The sequence below is a fragment of the Ziziphus jujuba genome, chromosome 6 (assembly GCF_031755915.1).
Source record: "Ziziphus jujuba cultivar Dongzao chromosome 6, ASM3175591v1".
NCBI classification, from domain to species: Eukaryota; Viridiplantae; Streptophyta; class Magnoliopsida; order Rosales; family Rhamnaceae; genus Ziziphus; species Ziziphus jujuba.
The window spans coordinates 19,189,259-19,215,238 of NC_083384.1; the positions used below are offsets into that span (position 1 = coordinate 19,189,259).

Here is a 25,980-nt window from a genome sequence, read left to right on the forward strand (position 1 = left end):
AAAAAGATTGCAAAAAAAAAAAAAAAAAAAATTAGTTTCCAAAGTTCGAAGTGGGGGGAAAAGAGTGAGGACGGCTGGTGTAGATAGGATCATCATGAACAGCCGATATTAAAAAAGTCAAGCCCAAATAACTCAAACTGGGCAGGGCTAGTCCAGTCTAGGTATTTCTTCGGCCTGTGGGCTTATATGCAACCCGAGACGAATTGAATTGCGTTAGCCAGCCTGCTTTCTGTTAGAGCCAGGTCGTCAAAATCCAAATGTCCGTACTACCTTTTTCAAAAACCCTCTCCTCTCCCCCTCAACATCTAATCCTCTCGCTCCATGAAACCTCTGTGAACAAACTTCAGTGACGTCATTTCTCAAACCCTAACTCCACCTTCTCTCGTTCCCGCAACACTGCTACTACCTAGGGTTTTGGATTTGCTTTTGCACTGAAGCAGCTCATAGAGCACTCTGAGTGATATGGATAGGAGATTCAATGGACCTAACGGACCTTCCAGCTCTGCTAATGGTGGTTCCGCCACAAAGCCCGCTTTTCAACCTCCGCTTCCCAATTATAGTAGCCGAGCTGTTCAGGTACTTTTATTTTAATCTTTTTTTGGCTTCTTTCTGTATTCATTTTTAACCGAGTGACTTTGTAAAACCCTAGCTGTTGCTTCTATATGTAGTGTCTGGTTAGCATTTTTCCCGTTCTTTGAATTATATTCTGGGTCAATGCCATAGCAAAATTTTGCTTCCAAAAAGTAATGCAAATGTTTAGAAGAGTGCATTCCAATATAAGGCACCAGCCTGCTCATGAAACAATTGAACTCTTCTAGGCGTTTTTAACCATGAAAGTTTTTGGAAAGTAACATTGGATGCTCTTTCTTGGGTGTTAGATTGTATTTGTTCACGTTTAGTCTTATTTATTCAACTTGGGAATTAGTATTTGTCTGTGAAATCCAAAATTGCAGCGGTGGAATTTCAGTAACCGTTAACACTATGAAGCAGAGTGGTAGTACATAGACCATGTTGTTGCTTTGCTTGTTTTTTCCAACTCATATTTGCGTAGCTGTTAAAGAAAAAGCCTACTTATCTTGTTGAACTCTTAGTATGTTGAAAAGAGCATTAGGATTAATGTGGTTGTTTAATTTACTGATGCCTGATTCTTTATGGTGTTGTTTATTAAATGTGATGTCTTGTCTGAGTAGACTAGATTCATGTTTTACAAGGAATTATGTCTCTTTGTTCTGATCTCAATTGCAGGAAGCATTAGAACACTTGGCATCTATTGATCTTATTGAGTTGTGCAATGAAGCAAAAGTTGAGCGTTGTCGAGCAACAAGAGACTTGAGAAGCTGTGGACGCTATGTGTTGCATGTGCTAAACTCATGTGGACATGCCTCATTATGTGCTGAGTGTAGTGGACGATGTGATTTTTGCCCGATTTGTAGAATCCCAATACCAAAGAAGGGCACCACAACACGTCTTCGTCTTTACTATGAGTGCACAGAAGCTGGCCTTATATCCAAAAGATTTGATGAGAGATTTCAAGAAAAAGATGGGGAGGAGCAGCTAACTGCTGATGTCCAACACCTTTATTCTTTGTTTGATGTTGCGTTGGAGAATAACTTAGTTTCCTTGATATGCCATTGTATCCTCATATATATATATTCTTTTTCTCTTTTTAAATTTCATTTTTAACTAGAATATTGGAATTTCAACTGTGTAGGTTAGAGAAATTCCTAGAAAATAATTAGTTATTTATATATCTCTTACAACTTTTCTGACGGTTTTGAAATAAGTGGAAAATCAACAGTATAATAGAGTATTGTGATGCATTGTAGATTCTTTCTTATCTTTTCATGAATTATACTCAGTTTCTCTGTACAAAGTTTAAGTTTCTTTGACTGGAAAATCAACAGATATTACAGATGTTTGCATGGATGAAAGTGCTGTGTCTAGTGATCCTGTCATTGCTTTCTTGTTGGACGAAGTGGTTGTCAAGGACTGGTGCAAGCAGACATTCCAGAATATCATAACAGAACTTCAAGGAATTTGTATCCTTAGAGCATTTATAATATTTTGCTGACTATAGCCTCTTAATTTGGGCTTTCATACACTTTCCATAACTTGAAAGTGTGTATGTCTTAACAGATTTAATCAGATAATCTTGAGGTGGAAGAATTGAGAACTAGGTTCAGTATGCTTCTTAAATATTCAGTACAGCTGGCTGGATTATCCAATGTGCTTGAAGTTTTGGAGTCATCTTTTAAGGGTTCTCTTTCGGCCAGATTTCATGATCTTCACTGCCTTCAGGAAAGCATATCGAAGACAAAGCAGGTATAAATATCTAAAATTTTTGTTTAAACTATGCTGCTTACATGTATTGTTAATTGTTCCTTTTTGGTGACGGAACTTTAGTTTTTTCAAGAATATTTATTACTTTCAAGATCTATATAATATTGCTAATAGAGTCAAAGTCAAATCACTTTAGTCCCATAGGAGCATTTTGACTTCCTCTTTACAGAACCCAAATACAGATCCTCAGCCAAATATAGAACATTTGCAGAGCTTATTTTATTTTATTTTTCTGGTTTGCTTACAAAGTAAGGCTAAATTTTATCATGGTACTCTAGTAGGAGTCAGCCATGCAGGAGTCTCTTTGTGTGACCAAGCACACTTATGGAATCATACTAATTACATACTTTATTTTCAAATAAATAATAATTCATCGTCTTCCATATCATGTTTAGATTCCTGTAAGGTGATTATTTTTTTAAGATAGTAAACTAAAAATTAGAACTTGGATATTAGAATTTTAGAGAAGATTAAAATTTTATATTTCACATGTCTGAACTAGTTTATGTTGGTAAATTTGTTGCTAGCTAGTTTTACTTATATTAATGACATTATGTATTAAGTTCAAGTCAAACTTCTTATTGTTTGATTGAACCTTTTCATTTTTGTATTTCCATGTAGATTGTATACCATTAAATTGCAAGAAACTTTATATTTGCATAGTGTTTGTAAGATTTTCTCTCTGTGGTGATTTTTAATTTTCAGCATTTGGAGATTATGATCTGGTGTATAAGACATGAATTCCTTGCAAATGTGAGATCTCGTTATTCTGATTTGAAATCGTGGCATTCTAGTTTTCGTGAAAGAAAATCAGCTGCTATTAAGCGTTCATGGCCTGATGTAGTAAATAACTCCGAAGAGTCCGCTAGACATGAAGGTACCTTATTCATTGAAGATGCCTTGGCAAATCTTGAGATAGAGTGTGGATATACACCGGAAATGGGAGAGGAATTAAAAGTTGCATATTTGCAGAAGGATGGAATTTCGTTAATATTCAGGTCACAGATGGAGGGGATTTCAGGATGCTATCCATTCGAAAATCTTCGAGCTGCTGTGGATATACTTTTTCTATGTGGCAGTTCTGGTATGGTGGTTGCAAAGCAAGCAATTGTATCCTTTGTTATCTTTTCAGTTTCTTTTTTATTTTAATTGCATGAATTCTCATTGGGCAGGGTCCCCCACCCAAAATATTTCTCCTTAATGTATGATAGTTTCTCTATTACCTATTTGATCGGCATTGGACAATGCCTGATGAGGAATGGAGACATATATTAGAGGACTTCGCGGCTTCCTTTAGCATTACCAGAAATTTGTTATTGGAATCTTTAATATTCTATCTTCTGGATGACCACACTGAGGAGGCTGTGCTGGTAGGTTCTGGATAACTTTCCAAGATGCATATTGAGCTTGAATTCGTTTAAGGCGCATTATCTTATCTAAAAGGCATTGTAATTTATATCCATGTTTAAATTTAATCAGTGGTACCAAGATTTTTGTTTTAATATTTTTCACAACTAATGTTTTGATATATTAATGCATTGACTATTAGATTGTGGCATTTTAGGAAAAATGATTGATGTACTTGCCTCTCCGGAAGGGTGATTCTTAGTTCTAATGGGTGTGTGGGTATTCCAGCTTGCCATTACGAAATATAAACGAATGTTTTCTGGAATTTATTTATTTATTTATTTATTTTTTTTATGGTTACCATGTTGCATGTTTTTAGTTTAACGTAAAACTCCTAATATGGGTTATGGTTACTTGTTTTGGCCAATGTACAAGTTTTTGAAATTTTTTTGAAAATGAACTCAATCATTCCCTAAGTAAACTAATTGAAACAAATGGATTATGTTTTCAAAATTGATTTTGTTGATGAGTGCTGGCTCAATTTCAGGCAAGATAGTACGATGTATATATTTACGTTCTGATTATATGATCCATACTCCAAATATTTGTTGACATTCTAATTATTTTTTATGAAATAAATTCCCTAGGAAGCTTGTCACCTTCTTCCAGAGATCTCAGGCCCGTCAACTCATCCTAAGATTGCACAAGTTCTTTTAGAAAGGGGACATCCTGATGCAGCTCTTTTGGTTTTAAGGTGTTCTGGGCATGATGGTACATCACAGATTGTTTCGCTTAGTGATGCTGTTACTGCAGTTAGGGTCAGAGTAGAGTCTGGGCTTCTCACTGAAGCATTTTTACATCAAAGAATGCTGTGTGCTAAAGTCAGGGAAAAGAAGTTGAAGTATGGGCCATCTGCAGATGTATCTGATGATTCCAAAGTTGAATGTCGGAGCTGGAGGGATTGGGTGGAGGTTTTGGTGACCGAAATATGTTATCTTTGCATTCGCAGGAACATGGTGGATAGAATGATCGAGTTGCCATGGAATTCTGATGAAGAGAAACATCTCCATAAGTGCTTACTAGATTTCGCTAATGGTGATCCCTCTTCAATTGTTGGAAGCCTTCTTGTTATATTCTATATTCAGGTTATTTTCAACTCTATATGGTATTTACTTTGGATTAGTAATCGCAGATCACCATGACTTTAAACTCCTTTTGTTATAATCATGGAATCAAATGTTTAATGAGTGTTATATGTCGTGTTCTGTTAGCTTCATAACATAGTTGACCTGACTTCCTGTTAGTTTAAGCTTTTTGGATTGATGGTAACTTAAATGGTATCACAATCTAATTGTTAATTATTCCAAGTAGAACCATGTCCAATTTTTCCTTTTAATTCTCTCGCTTCCAGATTTGTTTCAAGTCCTTTCAATACAAATGAACACCATCCCATTTTTGAATTTTGAAATCTTATAACATTTTATATATATATTTATGGTAATCTATTTTCATATCTGCATGCATTTTTGTGCAGAAAATCTAGCCAATGAGAATTGGTTTTATCTAACATGGTTTGACAGGGTCCAATATCTGCTTGAAATTGGTTTTCTGCACATTTGATGCTTTTCTGTTAGATTAAGGATGTTACTCTACATATTTCTTGTACTGTTAAAAAGGTTCAGAACTTTAGGCACTTTGCATTAATCACGTAGAGGGTAACATTATATTTATATCAAAACTGTTGTCCCTGGTTTTCTAACATAATCATTACTGTTTCTTAATTATATAGTTTCTTAAAGCTTAGTTTTACTAATTTATGGTGTTGAAACTTATTAGAGCATTTGCTGATTCAAACTTTGTCTTTGTTTACCATTTCAGCGCTACCGGTATTCTGAAGCCTACCAAGTTGATCTTATACTTAAAGGCATAGAGCAGGAATTCATCTCAAAGAATTCCGTCTCTGATGATGTTTTGTCCAGAATGAGATTGGCAAGTTGCTGGAGAGCAGCATTGGTTGTAAGTGGTTTAATCATATTATACTTATGAGGTCATCTTTGTCAGAAAGAATTTGGTTCTTTGAGGTTATTTAGTCGCTTGAATTTTTACTCCCTTTGTGTTCTATAAGGCTGGGGAAGTAAGAGAGGAGAAGAGGGGGGTGTGGTGGGTGGGGGGAGGGGGGGTTGAATGGGATAATGAGTTTATTTTTGTTAAACCCGTGAAGTGCTTTGTGTTGCACTATGTAACAGGAATGGAAAACAGTGGTTTATGTTTCTGAGGTGCAAGAGATTTGGTGCTGGTAGGAATGGTCGCCTGGTATATGTGACAGTTTTTATTTTGTTGGGTCAAAGCAAGGTTTTGAAGTGTTTTTGTGGGTATCTGGTGCATTCCTTACTTTTCTTGTAATTATAATGTTTTAGATTGGAATTTTGTTTTCATTTCTTGTCAAAAGTTGGGAGTCTGTGAAGAAGTGGTGCATTCTTGTGTTTTGTTGTAACTGACTAGTTTTGTTGTACAGGATAAATGCGTGGCATTGCTGCCGGAAGTTCATCAGCAACAGGTGAAGGCTGCAAAGTTGCATGAGGTGACTGTTGCTACTGATAATTATGTTGAATCGCCAGTGAAGTCTGATCTTCCTGAAGTACAATTTTCGAAATCAACCAGTTTATTAATTCCTTCATCAAACAATTCCAATATCGTTCCATGGACTGATCATGCAACTGTTACCTGGAAACCTGCATCTTTTGAAACTCCAATAAAAAGAGGTGGATCTTTTGAGAATTATCACTCTGAATTTGGTAACTATGGTTCTTCTATTCTTCATGGAAAATTATTTAGCAATGCTGAAGAACGACAAAAGCCTCTAGGTAGCGTGCACAAAAGTTTTAATTTTGAGGACAAGTCAACTCCTCGAATTCGTCATGTTAGTGCTGTAAATTCTACTCCATTAACGAACTTGAACAGAAGGTCATCAAGAGTTTTCCCAGGGAGCAACCTGCTAGGCAATCCATTTGAGAGTATATTACCAGAAACGGAACATAACAGGATTATTGATCAATTGCAAAACATCAGTTCATCGCACCAGTTGAGGGATGCCGATCTGGCAAATACACCCAGCAAGTACCGGGGCTTGTTTAAGGATTCTCCACAGGATATTCAGCAAAGTGTCTTCAGTAAAACAGTCCAGCCAGATAGAGATGATAGACCTCTGAATATTGCTTCCTCAGAGGATCTAATGAATGTCTCTTGGAGGTAAAATTTCAATGTTTGTTAACTACCTTTTGCTCTTTTCTTTTTCCTTGTATTTTTATCTTAAGTGGTTGGTATATGTGTTGCACCGAGTTCCAGCAATATGGAGAATGAATTTTCTGTTGGGGACAGAAATTTGAATGGTGGACCAAGATGGAGGTCTGATGAAGCCAGTGATGATGAAGAGGGGCAGAGTCCACAAAGAGCTACGGAATCCAGTTATCATGCCACTCCCACAAGGGGAACTAGAAGAAACAGGTTTGCAAGGAGATGAAGATTGCACATACTCGGTTTCTAACTTGACAAATTCCTTGAGTTATTTGGGGAAGAGAAATCTGTAATATTCGGTGGCGAAACAAAGCTGTATCTTTTCAGATGAGAAAAACTAAGCTGCTGACTTGCAATCTGGCTGCTGGTTTATGGTTGTGCAGCCAACACTCAGTGAAGGAGACTTCCAATTTTGATGGGAGTCAAAATTCTAGTATTCATCTGCTTCTCGCATCCTTCAGGTGATCAAAAGATTGAAATCGAGCTGTTAACTGAACAGATTGTGCAGGGTTGATAAAATTTTTGAATCTGTTTTTTAAGTAATTTGAATGCTGAGGTAGTCTTTGGAATTTAATCTTCTGCTAAGCTGTAATTTAAGCATAATAGATGTTATGAATTATAGGAACAACTACTTTAAGCGCTCAATTGATCTAAATATACACATAATTTTGTCGTATGCATTTTCCTTCCTAGTCGCCGAATTAATTGGAGCTCTCTACTTTCAAATTGAGGAAACAGCCATGACAATTTCGTTGTTTAGCACATTACACGATTATGGATTCTGAGGATGCCTTCCCTATCAATTTAACACGAAATTCTTAAAAACAATGTTTAAAATTTTGATATTGATAGTTTAAAATATGAAAGTAGAAAAAAATTTATTGAATATCGATCAAAATTTATAAAAAAATATAAAAAATTGATGAAAGTTTGTTTTGAAAAATAGAAATTTTTATTGAAATTTTAGAATTTATTTATTTAATTAATTAATTATCAAATTGATTATAAATTTGTAAAAAAATATTTAATAGATATTATATTTTTGTCAATCACTTGATAATAATAAGTGTTAACAGTTTAATATATAATTATTAATAAAATATATATAAAATAATTACTACAATCACATTATATTTAATAAGTATCATTTTAAAATCATATAAAAATTTTGAATAGTTAAAAATTATTAGTTTTTTTTTTTTTTTTTTTACATTTTCATTTTGAGATATAAAATATATAATAAATAATTATTAAAATATGTATCTTTTTTGTAATTTTATATATAATTATAAATATGTGAACTATATGAATCATATTGGTTAATTCTATGCATAACTATTATTTTGTAATTATTGAGTATGCAAAGTATATATTCTTTGCATATTTTTCAATTTTCATATTCGTTTTAATTTTTACATATTTTATAATATTTATATAAAAAATATAATAATTGGTAGTTAGAATTGTAATTTATCACACTAGTTTATTTTTTTTTCTAAAAATGGGATAGATAAACTTGTATGATGTAATTTTAGATATTGTTTGTTAAATGTGAATTTTTTTTATTTTTATTTGCTTAATTGGTAAAATGCAATTAAAAGTTTAAGATAAAATACTATTAATAAAGTTAATTTGATAAAAAGTTTTGCAAAATATCAATAATATTTGTGAAGTTTTTTGATAAAAAATTTTTAAAAATAAATTTAATAGATATTGAAAATTTCTTTGAAAATTTTGATGGAAAATTATTGGAAATTTTCATGAATATTATATCCCTTTCTATTAAGGAGTTCAGTTCCTTTTTTTCATAAATTAAAAAACTGAAATTTTACAAATATTTTAAAAATATTTCCGATTTTTTAAACCACGCCTCAAAGTAAATTTCACTGTTTCTTTTTGGTTGTCTACATCACTACTCCCTGATATATATATATATTTTTTAAAGGTAAATATGCAATCCCTGATTTTTGTATCAACTTAGAATAAAAATTCTCTTGCGGTGAAGTAAAGAGATGTATGGGTTGAAGTTAATATACTTAAAACATCCTATATTTTGAAATCTTTGCTTCATTTTTTTTTCTAATTTTTTTTTTTTTTAGTTTTTATGACAAGGATTAAATAACATGAAGGATTATGATGTTTTTATGGATTAATTACACTTTTGAACCCTCTAATTTATTGTTAACACATCGCAATTGGATCCCTTCTTTATTGAGTTTTTCACCATTTAATATTAACAAAAACCATTTTTATCGCTCTCAAAGACATAAAGAAAGAGAACTTAGAATTCAGCTCCACCTTTCCAGATTTAGAAGTGTAGGGACACGTGACAGGTGCGTATTAGCAGATGGCATCCTTGGGTTGAATTCAAATTACAAGCGTATAAGCACGTGACAGGTGTATAACAGATGGCTTCCATGGCTTGAATTCAAATGGCACCTGTTGAAAGTCTTTTTTACTTTTAGCTCTTTATGAAGGTCCCAAGCTGGCCGGAAAGATGAAATTTTTCGCCATCAATTGTCTCCTTGAATGGGTATCATGTAAGTAACCTTTATATTTTTATTTGATAACGAAGAAAAAACCGCTTTTATTTTTTTAGTAATTTATTTGCATACTAACACTAATAATTGCCCCCCCCCAAAAAAAAAAAAAAAAAAAACTCCAGTTCGTCTCCAGTTTCATTCTAGGCTCTCCATTTTCATTTATTTTTAATTGAATGCTTCAATTTTAGTTTTTGGTTTCAGTTTATGCCCTACATGTTCAATTTTATCAGTTGAAGTCTTTAAGTTTTAGTTTATGTTTCAATATGGGTTGAATAAGGAAAGTTTTGATAAGAAAAAATGTTAAATATCTTATCTTATTATAAATCTAAAAACATTAGAAAATAAGATTAAAAAAAAAAATAGAGTTTGTAATGTAAGTTTACTACGCAATGCCCACGCTAAAATAAAACTAAAATTGAAGATGCCAATTAAAAAAAAAATTGAAAATTAAGGGTTAATTACATGTAAACCAAAATTAAAATTGACGAAAAATGGAAAAAATAAAACAAAATTTGAGGGCCAAATTGTAACTGGGAACAAATTAGAGGCCCAAAAATATATTTAATTATTATTTTTTAATCATAAGCATCATCAAACACAATTTATTATTGCTGGAATAATATTGGAAATTTTCCAATAATCTGTCATTTTCTAAATATACGGGTGTGCCACTTCAAATCTGTAATAATTTAAGAAAAAAAAAAAAAACAATGTGTGCTAATTGAATTGCACTTTTTAGGCGATTGTATTTATTATTGGAGAACAAAAATAATCTATAAGGTCAAATAATCTATAAGGTCTAGTTGCCTTAACAATTAAAGGCAAAAAGATATGTTGGAATAACGTTAAAAACTTTCCAACAATCTGTCGTCTCCTAAATATGCGGACGTGCCACTTCAAACTTGTAATAGTTTAAAGAAAGAAAAAAAAAAAAAAACATGCGCCAACTGAATTAGAGCATGCCACTTCAAACCTGTAACAGTTTAAAGAAAGAAGAAAAAAAATGCACCAATTGAATCAAACTTCGATTGTATTGAGTATTGAAGAATAAAAATAATCAATTGATTATTGAAGAATAAAAATAATCTATTGATTATTAAAGAATAAAAATAATCTATAAAGTCTAATTGCCTTAATGATTAAATGACTTTAAAAAATTAAATTTCAACTAAGAACAACAAATAACAATAGATTAATTGAAAGTAAATTCTAAAAAAAGAAAAACTAGATAGTCTAGTGTCTCATAGTTGTATGTAGAGGTGTGTAGAGATCTCCCTCTCTAAATACTTCATGCATTTTCGATGTGGGACTTTTTCAAAATCCAACCTCAAAATTATAATTTATATATGTGTAAGTCATATCTCTTTGCCATCTCCAATCAATATGGGACTAATGCTCTTTAATTGATTTTGAAAAAATAATATTTCAATGAATTAAAAAATATTGATTTGGAAAATTAATTTCTTAGTCCAAACATTGTCCACCTTGCTTTGTAATTTTGTAGTTAAATGAAAAAAATTACAAAGCATATTATCTACTTTGAATTTTATTCCATGGCCTTCTACAAGTCTCCATGCAAATATAAACCATGTGTTAATATCCTCATGTAATCTTGGCTTCTCCCAAAAACCAAAAAAAAAAAAAAAAAAGCTTTATAAATATCTAGCATTATTATTTGGTTATAACACACCAACACGTGCTCATTTAATTTCTTACCATTGAACTTTATTTATTTATTTATTTATTATTTTAACAACATCCCAAAATGTGGCAATCAATCTAATCTTGCATGCATCCATTAGGCTCCATCAAAGGAATGCACCCATTAGCCATATTTTGCCTTGTTTTACCAAGTATGTTATTAATTTCCAAATTTATACAAAAACCCTTCCATCCCAAGATTGATATGATACGGTGCAATAGCCAAATTCATCCTCCAGCCATGTATTGATTTTCTTATGGATCCCACCGAATATATCAAATAACCATACTATAAAACAATTCCTTCTTATTAACCCTGACAACTTTACTTTCACAAAAGCTTCCATCCCAAACCTCCAAATTAAAGGGATTCCTCAAATCTTTTCCAAATTTCATTATGCTCCATATATATCTCATGAAGACAAAACACCCCTAGACATATATATATACATATATATATTAAATATACAGAATTCCCATCTCTATAGCCAAGGCAGTTCCTCTCTCTAATCCTCCTTCAAGCATAAGTTCCGTAGATTATATCTAGAAACCTCTCACCCTATAAACTTTGCTCCATGCCGCCTCACACTTTCCATAACTCATATGCAAATTTCATTTCGTGCAAGATCATGGCTCCATAGGTAAGTCTTGATGTTTCTTCATCATTACAACCTATGCATGCTAATTATACATGCACCCATGCTGCACTTTTATTTATTTATTATTTTTTTTAATCTCTTGTTGATTACTGGGATCACTGCTACACATTGATATTCCTGACTTACTGCCTGTAAAAATCTATCATAAAATTCATTTTATGTGCCATTACCCAAAAGCTGATAAGCTTATCCATCTCTTCTTAGCCAATAAAACCCCCGATACCGCCTTTGCGCGGAAACAGCCTTCTAATAAAGAGCTTCTTCTTCCTCCAAACGATGTCGACAAAGGAAATAACTTGTCTATAGAAAGGTAAGTCCGTCTTCTCTTGCTTCATGCTTTTAATCACAACCAAGTATCAACCTTTTATCTGCTTAAAACTATATAAAACATGATGGCACTTCAATTTATTAATTTTTTCTTTAATCATGGCAGCACCTTCTCCAAGTATTTTACTTTCACCCACTGTCTAGGTATGTTTATCTTTAATCACATATCAAATAATCTACTTTATCCAATTCAATTCCATGCGGCAACTTTACACAAGTTCTTTCATATTGTTTTTGGCTTGTGCTCGTCTTGCAATTGCATTAATCTTAAATTATTATTATTATTTTTTTGGATCAAACTTCTCGACATTACTCATTGCACCCATATTCAGCTTCATCCTTTCCAAATAATGAACATTGTATTTTTAAGCATCAGACCACTGCACTCAATTTATGCTGCTATACGTCTATCATGTATTGACATCTAATGCAACAAAGGCTTCATTACAGTTGCATTTTGTTTTTGGTATTCTGTTCCAATGTTTTTTATTTAAGATTTGGGATGATGACACCGACCTTTATGGATTTTGCTGTTTTGCTCAGCCTTAGACCTCATGGTGAACTTCTTTGCATTATGAAGAAGCCAACTTCCCAAAACATGAATCTTCTTACAACCATTTCCTAAAGAACATCAAAGGCAAAGGTAAACCACCCTTGGGTCAAGAACACCTTTCTTTTCTTCTTTTGTGGTTGTGTTGGTACATCTTTTGAGTGCCTTCAATACAGGTGATGAAAGGGTACATTCACATAGTTAAAGCTCTTACTGTTGGTTCTCCCTATGCATTTGGGCAGCTCATTCTTGGTCACTTGTATCGAGGAATCAACAATGTCGTCAATGCTAACATGGATCCACATCATGCCGATTTTCTATAGATATTGTAGCTTTGGCTTCATGCTTATTTTCCTGAGAAGAGGCCATCTCTGTCCATAAGTTAACTCAATGCACTCCTAAGCCGTCAAATCCTTCAAAATGGTTTGCAGAGACATTCAACCAAAAATTGCTTTGATTTCTTCTACTCCATGGACCATCAAGTTTCGGAAACTTTTTCAGTGCTAACCAGATATCCTTTTCTTCCTTCTTGGTTGAGTACTGTACTTAATCCTTGTTAGGGCATAGAGAAAAACCCTCCATTAATGAATATTTTGAAAATTATTTGGTCTAGTATGCTGATCAATCAAGATCTTCCTTTCCATTGAAAATTCAAATCCTATCAGTGCAATGTAGAAGTCTATTGTCCAAACCTCGTGGCTCAGCAATTTGGTCTTTTCCAAGCCAGTAATGTACCATGGGTATCTTCTTATAATCTTTGTTCCACAGATCGGTCATCTCTTTCCTCAATTGACGAATTAAGGAAATGCAATACTACCTTCAAGCAATCCAGTTATTCTTTCAAGTGCAGTGTCTTCTTGTCTAATCTCAATACCACTTGAAACTTCAATGATTGGTGGATCAAGATTGTAAATACCATGTTCAGGTGTCCTGTTGAGGATGTTGCCATCTATGTCTTTTCCAAACACAATCCCACCACCAAGACTATCGATGGTCATTCCATGTAGATAATGGATTCATTTTTACCTCCACATTCCAACCAATCTCTAGACATTAGTAAGTTTATGCAAAAAAAATCCTTCAAAAAATGTGGTTTTGCTTGAACTAACTGTCTTACTTTTGTGGGTTGTTCATTTGACGTTCAGCTTTTAGCTCCTTCATCGACCGATGAAATAACTTCCAACAAACAGAAAAAGTGGGAACCTGTACCCTCGAATCAGGTATAACTTAGCACTGTAAATGTGGTTTTAGTTTTATTTATACTAAAACTAACTTTTTGGATAAATGCAGAAAAAAAACTACATCCGGCATGCGAAGATAAAAAGGCTATCATCCCATCTTCTCATGGCGATCAATCTCCAACAAATGATATGCACAATGATATTATTAATATGGAGGTAAGTCGTCTTTGGCATTTTCTTTCCACTATCCATACATGTCAACTCATTAAATTTCTTTGGATCATGATAGCATGGCCAAACTTTGGACAAACGCTCTCCTTCTCCTTTGGTTGAATTTTATATTTTGCCTTTGGTGCCTCTGGCCTCATTTGCTATTTCCAAACCTCCCTCCATCACAACAGGAAACAAATCTAAGGTAATTTTTTCTTACTCACACTTCAAGTTATCTTAAATGTTGAAATAATTTTCTTTATCTATTATTTTATAATGCATAAATCTTTCATTTTTCTGGCTGAATTTGACCTTGGAAAGAATACCTTCCTTGATGTTGATGACCTTTTTGGACCAATCTTGCCTACTTCGGTTGTAGAAACTTTAGTTGTCACTGAGATAGAAGCAGACGATTCTGAAATTGAAAAGGTCCAAAAAGTTTTTGACTGTGTTGTTAGCTTTTTCAAAGGAGGTTTTGAGGCTTTAACTAAAGATGAAGCACGAGAAGAACTAGACAAGTCGTTCGGTATCATCAGCAATACTTCTTTACTAGATGTTAGTGTCCGATCTTGTGCCTCAAAGATCCATGCTTCTTTTCATCAAGATGGGGATTCCTTTTATCTGCAAAATGGGATATTGATGAGGTTGAAAAACTTTCCACTTCTTTTTCTAACTTCCAAGCTAATTTGGCTTCCTTGCATGCTGACTATTCTGCAAAAAAGCAAGAAGCCGCTGCTCTAGCTATTGATATCAAGGAGTTGAAGGAAAAACTATCCACTAAGAAGCTAATCTTAGGAAAAAAATTAATCATGCCAAGAACTTGTCTACTCAAGCCACTTCTGTTAAAGAGAAAATTATCAATACTAAAGAGAAGATCAAAGAAATTAGAAACAGGAGATCTCAAGCTGAAGAAACTACCTAGTGGTGTAATGGTTTATGGGACGCTTTCAGAAAAACAACTTATGATGTAATCAGAGAGCAGTAGCCTCTTTTTTTTTTTTATAATTGTATTAGTTTTTCCTTCTCTAGATATTGTTTTATTTGTTTTGTTAGACCAATTCACTGAATTTTATGACTTCTTAATAAATTTATTCTTAGCCGTTTGTCGACCAAACAATTGTATCTTCTTCATTTTATTAAGTCTTGTTTGAGATTGACAATGAAATTCATCCTATGCCTGATTTTTCGAACTTGGCCTATAACAATTATATTTTATGAGCGGTCAACATTGGCCAAGCCATATACAAAAATAAAAAATAATGGCCGTGAAAATTTCGGCCCTAAACTTTATTAATGCCAAATGATATAATGAGTACAAGATTTAATCTCCTATTTAATACACCTAATTAATTTCTTTTACCTTTACTGTTTCATGACCTTTCCCACTAGTTAGGTAAAATTTGTTTAAGAAGCAGTCGTTGATCAAGTTGGAATGCTTTGTACCATTAATGTCCTAAAGTTGATATGCTCCTTTCCTTAATATTTGGTCATAGTGAACGGTCCTTCCCAAGTACGAGACCATTTGCCATATTTTGGATCATTGGAACCAATTGGTAGCATTGCCTTCCACACTAAGTCCCCTTCGCCGAAGTCCTTGAATCACACTCTCTTGTTATATGCTCTTGCCACAGCCTTCTTCTGTACTTGGAGATGATCCAACACAATCAATCTTACTTCATCCAATTCTTCTATCTCTTGTATCATGGCTTGACTATATTAGGCCAGAGTGTTGTTGGGCAATCCATAGAGACCTCACAGTTACTTCCATGGGTAGAACAGCATCGTGCCCATACGTTAGTGTGAAAGTTGTGGTTCCACTACTAGATCTCTTTGATGTCCGATAAGCCCACAAAGTTCCAATAGCAAGTTGTGCCAATCCCTCGGATAGACATACACCATTTTTTCTAAGATGCCTTTCAGCACTTTATTTGTTGCCTCGGCCTGAATATTGCCTTGAAGAAAATATGGGATTGAATGAGTAAGCTTGATCCCTTATTTCTTGACGAATGTTTCAACCGCTTCACCAATGAATACCGTTCGGCAATTGGCAGTAGTAATTTCTGGTATGTCAAACCTGTGGATTATATCTTTTTTGATAAACTTGATCACATCGGCTTGGTTCACAGTTTTCATCAGTCTTGCCTCGACCCAGTTAGTGAAGTAGTCGGTGGCGACTATGATGAAGGTATGCTACTTGCTCGATGAAGGATACACCTTGCTAATAAAATCCATAGCCTAACCTTGAAATGGCAATGGCTTAATTATGGGATTGAACGGTACGGCTGGGATGTGCTGTATTGGACCATGACGTTGGTAAGCCGTACACCCTTTGGCATATTTAATAGCCATGTCTTTTTATCAATCACCTCATTGTTGTTCCTACTTGGTATGCACCATAGATACCCTCATGCACTTTAGCCATTACTAACATTGCTTCATATTTGCCCAAGCATTTCAAAAGTAAGTTGTCCTGGCCTTTCTTATATAATTGCTTGTCAAATAAGATATATTGAACTGCTCTTAAGCGAGTCCTTCTATCATTCTTTCCACTGAGATTCTCCAAGTATTTTATCAATGGAAATCTCCAGTCACTTTCATCTATCTCTACACAAAAGATATCTCTCGTTGTGAATCTTTCCTTCAACATTGAGAGATTCCTCTTTTGTATACTTATGACCTTCTCTGTCAACTCAGCCGGAATGTGTACTCCTGATGTTATTTGGGCAATTTCGTTGGCCTCAAAATTCAATTCCCTTGGTACACGTCGAAGGATTACATCATCAAAACTTTATATAAGTTGATTGGCCACTATATAATACTTCGATAAAGCTAAACTATGACAATTATATTCACACGTCAAATGTTTTAAGGATAACATTAAGTTGCCAATTATTTCAACTATCGACGCTCACAGGTCCTTCAAAATTTCCAAGCCAATGATTAAAGCTTCATACTCTACCTGATTATTTGAACATTCAAAGGTGAGTTGGAATGAAAATTGTGTCTTTTGTCCTTTGGTTGATTCAATTACAATTCCCACCCTTGATGAAGTTTGCTTCCTTGATCCGTCAAAACTCAATTTCCAAGTTGTAAGGGAAATTGAAGTTATCTATACTGGATCCATTTCACCTTCCACCTCCAAACACGGATGATCGACCAGAAAGTTTGCCAAAGCTTGTTCTTTCACTACTTTTTGGGATACATACTTAAATGCAAATTCTGACAATGCTATTGTCCATTATTGCTTGATGATGAACTGTCAAAGTCAAATTCAAAACTTTATGAAGACATTGATTTATAACAACACCTATAGAAAACAAAATAATAAAAAAAACATATACATCAAAAAGTAAAATAACCAAATTAACAAATAACTAATAACTACTATAGGAAAGAACTAATAAAACAAAAAGTTGATGGATTAATTGTGATATTATATTACAATTAGCAAGATTAATTTCCCCTTCATAATAACTAGTACCTATTGTGAAAGCACAGAACATGAACAAAAAATAACATGGATAGATTAAATCTATATAGCTCTCAGGTTTTAGCATTTCTACATAAAAGTTTGTTATGGGAATAATTCAAAAAGCATGTGGAAGGAATTTTTATTTTATTGTTTAGATTAATTTTGCTATTTCTTTTTAGTTTATTTTCCTAATATATAAAATTATCAGTTTTAACATGTAAAACCAAAAATTTCCAAACTCCTAAAAAGATATTGTGAAAAGTAAAAACTAAGCATAACTATCAAAAGTCAAATTATTAACTTATGACAAATAAAAATGTAGAGTTACACAGTAAGTAAAGTTTCTAGCTCATTTCGGAGAAGAAAATGGCTTAAGTTTATCCTTCAATAATAAATTTTAGAAAAAATATTAGCAAATTCAAATTTTCTTGATAAATTGAAACACCATATCATTGTTTGCAAAACACGTGTTCTAGCAGTCAGTCAAAAAGTAAATTATGGATTTATGAGGAAAAAAAAACATAAATAGGCTAAGAAAATTGTAAAATTTCTTGAATATAGAAGAGGGGATAGCAAAGTCAAAGAAGATGAATGGTATATGTAGTCACTGGATCTTATAAAAACATATATAAGTTAAGATATAAAACAATTAAACAAACATACTGAAAAAGAAAAAAAGAAAAAAAAAGTTTAAAAAACCTCCAATGGTTCATAAACGATAGAAAGAAAAAATTGGTTAGCCAAAGTCTTCTTATTTCACTAAGAGTAATTGGGATACAGGCTTTAAGTATTTATCATATATTGACTAAAAAAAGAAAAAAAGTTTAAGATCTAAATGCTAGTTATGAATTTTTTTTTTTCACAATTTCTAAATGGTGAATCATAGACTTAATTGGTTTTGGTTCATAAATTATGGTTGCAATGAAGCTACCACTCAACACCATATATGTTTTTTTTTTCTTTTTCCAAAAAAAGATATTAATTATATATTTATTAAATGAAAGATCCAAGAAAAAATTGTATAAAAGGGAAAAAAAAATGATTTACAAATGATCATAGAATAATAGAAAACATAGACAAAATCCACACCTTTAGAAATGTAAGGATAGAGAAAGGTTTTTTTTTTTTTTTTTTTTTTTTTTTTTTTTTTTTTCCTCTTTGTTTTGATGAATCTGCTTTGGTTTTTCCTGTTTCCTATTCATCAAATTTGTAGGTTATGTGGGTATGGTTTCTTTCATCAATCATTTTTTCATTTTTCAATTTATTGTATTTTAGTTAGGTTTAAATTAATTAGATATAATTTTAAAATAAAAAAATTACACATTATTATTCAATAACATTATAAACAGAATCCATTGAATAGAGATTCTTAAAAAATATTATGTATTAAATAAAAAAAATGTTATATAAGCATGAGCACCTTCCATATCCCATGCCATATAGACTCTAGAAGGAAGAATAATTGGGGATTCTCTAATCGTTTTGAAAGGAATGGCTACTCTGTAAAATGAGGGAAGTATTTCTATGAAATTGATATTCTTCAATTTCAAGTCTAAGACACTTAATAACAATTCATCTTATGGCATAAAAATCACAAAACTATTGGGCGTGCACACGAGAAAGAAAAAATTCTCTTTGAACCTTTTAGGCAATTTTCTGGTCTTCTTTTGCATTTTCTTGGCTCTCTTGTGGAAGCTGAATCTGTGGGAGAAGGGGATGGTATTTTTAGGATAATTCGTCGTGGTATGTTGATGGTTAAATGATTGGGTCTTCGATAAAGATATCAATACTTTGCTTAATGCTGGTCCATGTGTTACTAAGCATATGGTTGATGGCTTTACCTCTTAGGTACTATTTTAACCTTCATTTTTATCTTATCTTTATGAATATTATGTTTGGAATGTAAGAGGAGTTGGTAATGCTGAGTTTAAGATAGGTCTAAGGAATTATATTAGTCAATATCATGTCAATTTCGTAGTTCTTATAGAAACTCGTATAAGTGGTGATCAAACTGCTAAAAGTATTTCTTGGATTGATGGGAAGAAAGTTATCAAAGTAGACCCTATTGGTTTCTTAGATGGTTTATAGTTTCTTTGGAAGGGTGAAGACTTGTATGTGGAGCTAATTTCCCTTTCTAACCAGATGATAAATGTTATAATTAATAATCAAAGGAAAGGGAAATGGTTATACACTGCTTTAATATGTAAGTACGATTGCCAATACTAGGTGCAAACTTTAGTTTGTTGTCAAGGAGATCAGTAAGATAAATTTTTCCCTTTGGTTAATTGCTTGCAGTTAGGTAAAAAAAAGTTGGTGTTATAGCTAATGTGTTTGTTAATTTGGCCTTAATGATCTGGTTGAGGAGTGCTATCTTGTTGACTTAGGAGCTATTGAACCAAGTATACTTAGAGTAATGGTAGATTTGGTCATCATCTGGTTTGTGAGAGGCTTGATAAAGCCTTTTGTTATGTTAACTATACGACATTCTTTCCTTAAGCTGTTGTCCAAAATCTTCATAGATCTAGGTCACCTAGCAAATTAAGAATAGAAACGAAGGCAAAATCAAGTAAAAATGAAAAAGCAAAAACTGCAATATATAGGAAAATAGCAATTACTTAAATTGAAGGGAAAGAAGAGGCATGGGGGTATAGAAGAATACCTGAGAGAGCAATCTTGGGAAATTTGCACGAGTAGAGTAGCAAGAGGAGGAGGAGGAGGCAAGAGGGGAGTCAAGAGACAGACAAAGGAAGGCCTTGTGGGTTCCTTGCCTAAAATTCTTAATGATACTTTAATTTTGTGCACCCTAAAATACAATGTCCTCAAACCATGCTTCACTTTAGTCCTATTAACCTTTGTAATACTTTTTACAAAGTTATTAGTAAAGTTAATGTTCAAAGGTTAAGGCCTATTATGGAAAGATTATTAGTCTCAATTGGTTCAGTTTATTCCTAGGAGGCAGATTACAAACAACAATGTTATTGCTTAGGAAATGTTGCATCTCTTTAATAAGTCCAAGTCGAAGAAAGGAATGATCATGTGAAAAATTGACTTGGAAAAATCTTTTGATATACTGAATTGGAATTTTTGAGTAGACCCTAAAGAAGATAGGTTTATTTGATAAATGGATTAATTTAATTCTTCAATGCATCAAAGTGGACAACACTTAGCTTATTTAGAATGAGGAGTTAACTCACAGCTTCACTTCTAGTAGAGGCATTAGACAAAAGGATCCTCTCTTCCCTTATCATTTTGTTCTTTGTGTTGAAAAGCTGTCTCATGTCATTTTCCAGCACGTTTTGAATGGTAATTGGATACGTTTGAAGACTTCTAGATCCTTTTGTCTCTCATCTAATGTTTGCTGATGACTTGGTTATATTTTTTGAGGCTACTATTGATCAAGTTGCTCTGGTTTTAAGTTGCTTGAAGGAGTTTTGCTCAATTTTTAGGCAAAAAATCAACATTCAAAAATCTAAGCTCTTCTTTTCTAAATTTATTTCAAGTGTAGCTAAAAAGTCAATTTGTAATATAAGTCATATACCTACTGTTGTTGATGTGATTCCACCCGAGCCCGCTCAACTGATAACCCGCTGGGGTGCTGACTCGACACGGATGAAGACTAGGCCAATTACAAGAGCTCAAATTAAGAGATTTAAGGACAACCTGGGATTATTTATACAGGGGGTAATCAATCTCAACAGAGCTTGTCCATACTTGAAGATACAAAGCCTATTCTAAGCATCCAAGTGGTGGAAACCGATACGGACCCGGGTGACGGTTTTGGTACATTTTTGGAGTCCGGGAAGCATGAAATGGTTCCAATGATTTATGGGTTCAATACATATGCCTAAGAGGTCATGGAATCAAGTTAAAGTAGCCTCAAATGCAATCAAAAAGGGCTTGTACGGACAGCATCAACAATTTGGCTGAATTTGCTGTATTGCTTGCTTGCTTTACTGTATTTTACTATATTAGCCTTTTCTTATTTTTCCAAGCATGGGAAACATGTGGGACTTCATATTCAGCTTATTTGGCATTCTAAAAAGAATCTAGAAGCTGATTTAAAGCTCAAAGTGGTCAAATATTGATCAAAGTCACCTTGATTAAAAGGCTAGCATTTTTAGTTTCCTAATTTGTTTTTACTTTTTGTTTTAGGAAACTACCATTACTTTTTGGCTTTTATTTATTTATTTTCTGGACAAATAACTTTAGGAAGGTTTTTATTTTATTCTTTCCATTGTAAATTAATTAATTCCTAATTTAATATAAATGAATTAATTAATCAAACTTAGATTAGGAAAGGAAGTATAGTTTCGGCCAACTAGGTTTCTTTATGTTTGGTGGCCGGTTTTCCTTATGTTTTAGGGTTTTATTTCATGGCTTTGTAGCCTATTTAAAGGCTTAGTTATCAATAAGAAAAAAACTTTGATTTGATTAAGAAAATACTTGTGAGATTAATTATCTCTTTGTTATTTGAGAACACCTAAAACACCATTAGAGAATTGGTTGTTTTAGCTTGACTTATCAATAGGTTTTCCATCCCCTATTGTGGCGTCTACATTATATCCTGGTTTCTAACCACAGGTTGGTTAGGGGTTGAGGTCCATTCCATTAGAACTTGAACTTAATTGAGATCCGGGCTAATATAATACGGGTTTAGGAGCAGGTCGTCCTAGGTTCGTATCAGTTGTTGACCTTGGAAAATATCTTGGGATGCTTATTTCTTTGGATGGCAGATCTAAGACTAATTACAATATTGTCTTGGAAAATGTGGAACAAAGCTCAACACTAGTAAATCTAAAGTTCTTTCCTTTGCTAGTCAAGTTATTTTGGTTAAATCAGTTCTTAGTACTATTTCTTTGTATCAGATGCAAATCAATTCTTAAAACTATTCCTTCGTATCAGATGCAAATCAGTTCTTAGCACTATTCCTTTTTATCAGATGCCAATTCTCAATTTCCCTAATTATATTCATGATGAAATTGACAAAGTTAATAGGAATTTTATATGGCAAGGATGTAAAAATGGTAAGAAGATCTATTTAATTAATTGTGATACTAGTTCAAATGGGGCCTTGAAGTCAAAAAAAGCTTGTAGCATGAGCAAAGGTTTTTTTGATGAAGATTTCCTCGAGATTATTGCAAAATGGTCAATCTTTTTGTACTCAGGTTCTTAGGTGTAAATATCACTTTAATCCTGTTACCTTTATTTTTTACTATGATAATATGCTTTGTTCTTCCTAATAGAAAGGAATTAAACAGGGTCTAAATCTACTTTCAAAAGGATTTCCTAGAGAATTGGCAATGGAAAATCTTTGTTTTTGTGGATTGAGCCCTGATTGTATGGTAAAAGCTTTCAAGATTATTTGTCGAATAGTCTTAATATCTCTTGGAATTTGAAGATGGCTGAGTTGTTAAGAGAAAACAGCTAGTAGATTGATAAATTGAAATCTTTAGTACATATGGATTTGTTGAAAGAAATTATTTTGTTCTTCCCAATGGAAAGGAATTAAATAGAATCTAAATCTGCTTTCAAAAGGAATTTTCTAAAGAATTGGTTATGGAAAATCTTTCTTTTTTTGGATTGATCCCTAGTTGTATGGTAAAAGCCTTCAAGATTATTTATCGAATAGTCTTAATGTTTCTTGGAATTTGAATATGGTTGAGTTGTTAAGAGACATCTGCCGGCAGATTGATAAATTGAAATATGTAGTGCCTATGGATTTGTTGAAAGAAATTATCAGTATATCTGTGTTTCGGTTGATTCTTCTGTTGCTGATAATTTGATTTGGAACTTTTCTTCTTCTGGTAGCTTTAATTTGAAGTCTGCCTACTGTTTGGCACTATTTATGGAAGCTCCAAACAATCTGTCATGTTCATATTTTATACTAGCTTCTGGTTCATTGAAAGTTTTTTGGTAAAGGTTTGAGCACTTCTGCTGCTTGTCCCTTATGCCATCAGGATGAGGATAATTTGTCTCATGCCGTAATGGATTGTAGATTTGCTAAAGGAGTTTGCTTATCTCTTGGTGTTTTAAATTTGTTTATTTTTGGTGTTTTAGACTTTGATGCTGACTTCTTCAAATATAGTTGGTATGTTTGGCTTGCTATTAATTTCAAAAGCAAATGTAAAGTTGATTTTCTTTCTTCAGCCCATAGGGGAAATTGACATGCTCATTATGTTGTTGCTTGTTAGCTCATTTGGAAATACCGGTGCTAATTTATTTTTTATTATAATTTCAAAAGGCCTAGTGATTCAAAAGCTATTATTACTCAATATGCGTGGGAAATAACCCCTCTTATTTTGCATGGCTTATTTGCTAAAAGTTATAATACTATTTGGCTTAAATGTGATCCTTCTACTTTATGATTTGTCAAATAGAACACAATGGCACTTTAAATAAGCTTTTAATGCTGCTGGTGCTGAAAGTGTGTTAAGAGATAGTAATGGTAGCTGGATTGTGGTTATATTGTGAATTTAGGGAAGACAAGTTTTGTCCTTACTCTAATATGGGTTCTTTTTCACGGATTAAAACTTGTTCGAGAAAGACATCTTTGTAATGTCATAGTTGAAATGGGTTATGCTATTATTGTGTCACGAGTTGTCAATGGATTACAAAATGATTATCCTTGCTTCAACATCATTCAAAATTATCATATTTGATCAATCGAGGCATAGGCATCTCCATCATACATATCTTTCGACAGTCTAATGTTGTTGCAGATGGTCTTGTCTATGAGAGTTGTTGACTGATCAGAAAAAGTTAGCTTTGTTGAATGAGAATAAACAAATATTTGTACACACGTACAGTTGGTGTGGATATCTATACAAGGGAGTATTGATGAAAACTATGTACAACAGATATCAATAAAAAAAAAAAAAAAAGATGCCATAACAGATTCCATAACAAGAGATAGCCTCAAGTCAATTAATCCTTATCATTCCCCCTCAAGCTAATGGTGGAATGAACACTTCGCTTGGGTTGAAGAAACTGTAATTTCTATTTGGATAGTGGCTTGGTTAGAGCATCAGCGATTTGCTCTTTGCTAGAAATGAGATACACATGCAGTTTCTCAGATAAAATGGAAGTCAACCTTGATATGCTTCAGTTTAGAGTGAATAATTGGATTTGCACAAATATATGTAGCACTCACATTATCACAGTAAATGACTAGAACTTGAGGTATAGCTAATTTTAACTTAAATAGCAAAGATCGAAGCCAGCATAATTCAGATGTCGTAATAGCAACCGTGTTTTAGAGAGACAATACGTTGCTTCTTGGACATCTAAGAAATTGGGTTAGAACCAAGATACATGACATATGCTGAGGTTGAAGTACTGTGATCTTCAGTACTGACCCAATGAACATCACAAAAAGCATGGAGAGATGATGAAGAGTTACGTTTTAGAAATAAACCAAAGGAATTTGTACCTTTAAGATATTGAAGAAGTCTCTTGACAGCAGTCCAGTGGGTTTCGATAGGCTTATGCATAAATTTGGCCAATTTATTAACAGCAAACAAAATATCAAGACGAGTCAGAGATAGGTACTAAAGACCACCAACAACCTGTCAATACTGAGTGGCATCAGTCAAATTAGTTCCATCCATAAGAGTTAGAGTTGTAGAGGTGGACATTTGCATGGTAACGTCTTTGGCGTCTAGCATGTGTCTTTGCCAAGAGATCATAACTGTATTTCCTTTGTGTGAGAAGAAGACCATTTTCACTTGGAGTTACCTCAACTTCAAGAAAAAAATTCAAATCACCAAGATCTTTAAGAGAGAAGGCATTTGAATGAGTTTCAACAAAGTTAGAGAAGGTAGTTAAAAAAAAATTAAAAAAAAATAAAAATTCAGCACAAATTGGATCGGAAAAACAAAAAATTCTGTTAGAGCTTTTAATGCTCTGATACCATACGAGAATTGTTGTTGACTAACCAAAAAAAAGTTGACTTAATTGAATAAGAGTAAACAAATATTTATACACACGTATAGTTGGTATGGATATCTATATAAGAGAGTATTTATAAAAATTATTTACAACATATATTAATAAAAAAACAAGATGCCATAATAAGAGATAGCCTCAAGTTAACTAATTCTTACCATTGCCAACTGACTTTAGTCTTGGTTTCCACTCTTTTGCTATTGGGGCCCTAGAGGGATCGATCATCTTGTTGCTTTAGACTACATGGGAAGCATGTCTTCTCATAATATTCCTAAGTAGTTTCCATATTTGTATTTCCCTTTAAATAAAAAAAGCAAAAAGAAAAAAATTATCTTATGTGATAATTATTCCATTTATACATCTATTCTACATACTAAACATGCTTTAATTATACTTTATGAATAATTACCTT

The 25,980-nt window shown here is 33.0% G+C and overlaps 1 protein-coding gene and 1 long non-coding RNA gene across 3 annotated transcripts; both read left to right on the top strand.

Moving 5' to 3' along the window:
• The first annotated feature begins 257 nt into the window (after positions 1–257).
• LOC107430315 (E3 ubiquitin-protein ligase HOS1) lies at positions 258–7,657 on the top strand. Of its 2 annotated transcripts, none has more exons than XM_060818323.1 (10): positions 258–576; positions 1,246–1,633; positions 1,905–2,039; positions 2,147–2,322; positions 3,046–3,450; positions 3,552–3,710; positions 4,335–4,832; positions 5,566–5,703; positions 6,203–6,936; positions 7,066–7,657. In XM_060818323.1, the coding sequence occupies exons 1-10, from the start codon at positions 463–465 to the stop codon at positions 7,205–7,207; spliced, it is 2,889 nt and encodes a 962-aa protein (XP_060674306.1). In that variant the 5' UTR covers positions 258–462; the 3' UTR covers positions 7,208–7,657. The 2 variants fall into 2 exon arrangements, with proteins under 2 accessions (XP_060674306.1, XP_048320010.2); XM_048464053.2 differs by having other exon boundaries at positions 260–576; positions 7,033–7,657.
• A 1,574-nt stretch (positions 7,658–9,231) lies between these two features.
• LOC132804293 (uncharacterized) lies at positions 9,232–15,254 on the top strand. The gene is made up of 7 exons (XR_009639421.1): positions 9,232–9,521; positions 12,089–12,194; positions 12,318–12,355; positions 12,755–12,854; positions 12,938–13,981; positions 14,052–14,158; positions 14,232–15,254. It is a non-coding gene; the product is annotated as an uncharacterized LOC132804293 (long non-coding RNA).
• Positions 15,255–25,980: the final 10,726 nt, after the last annotated feature.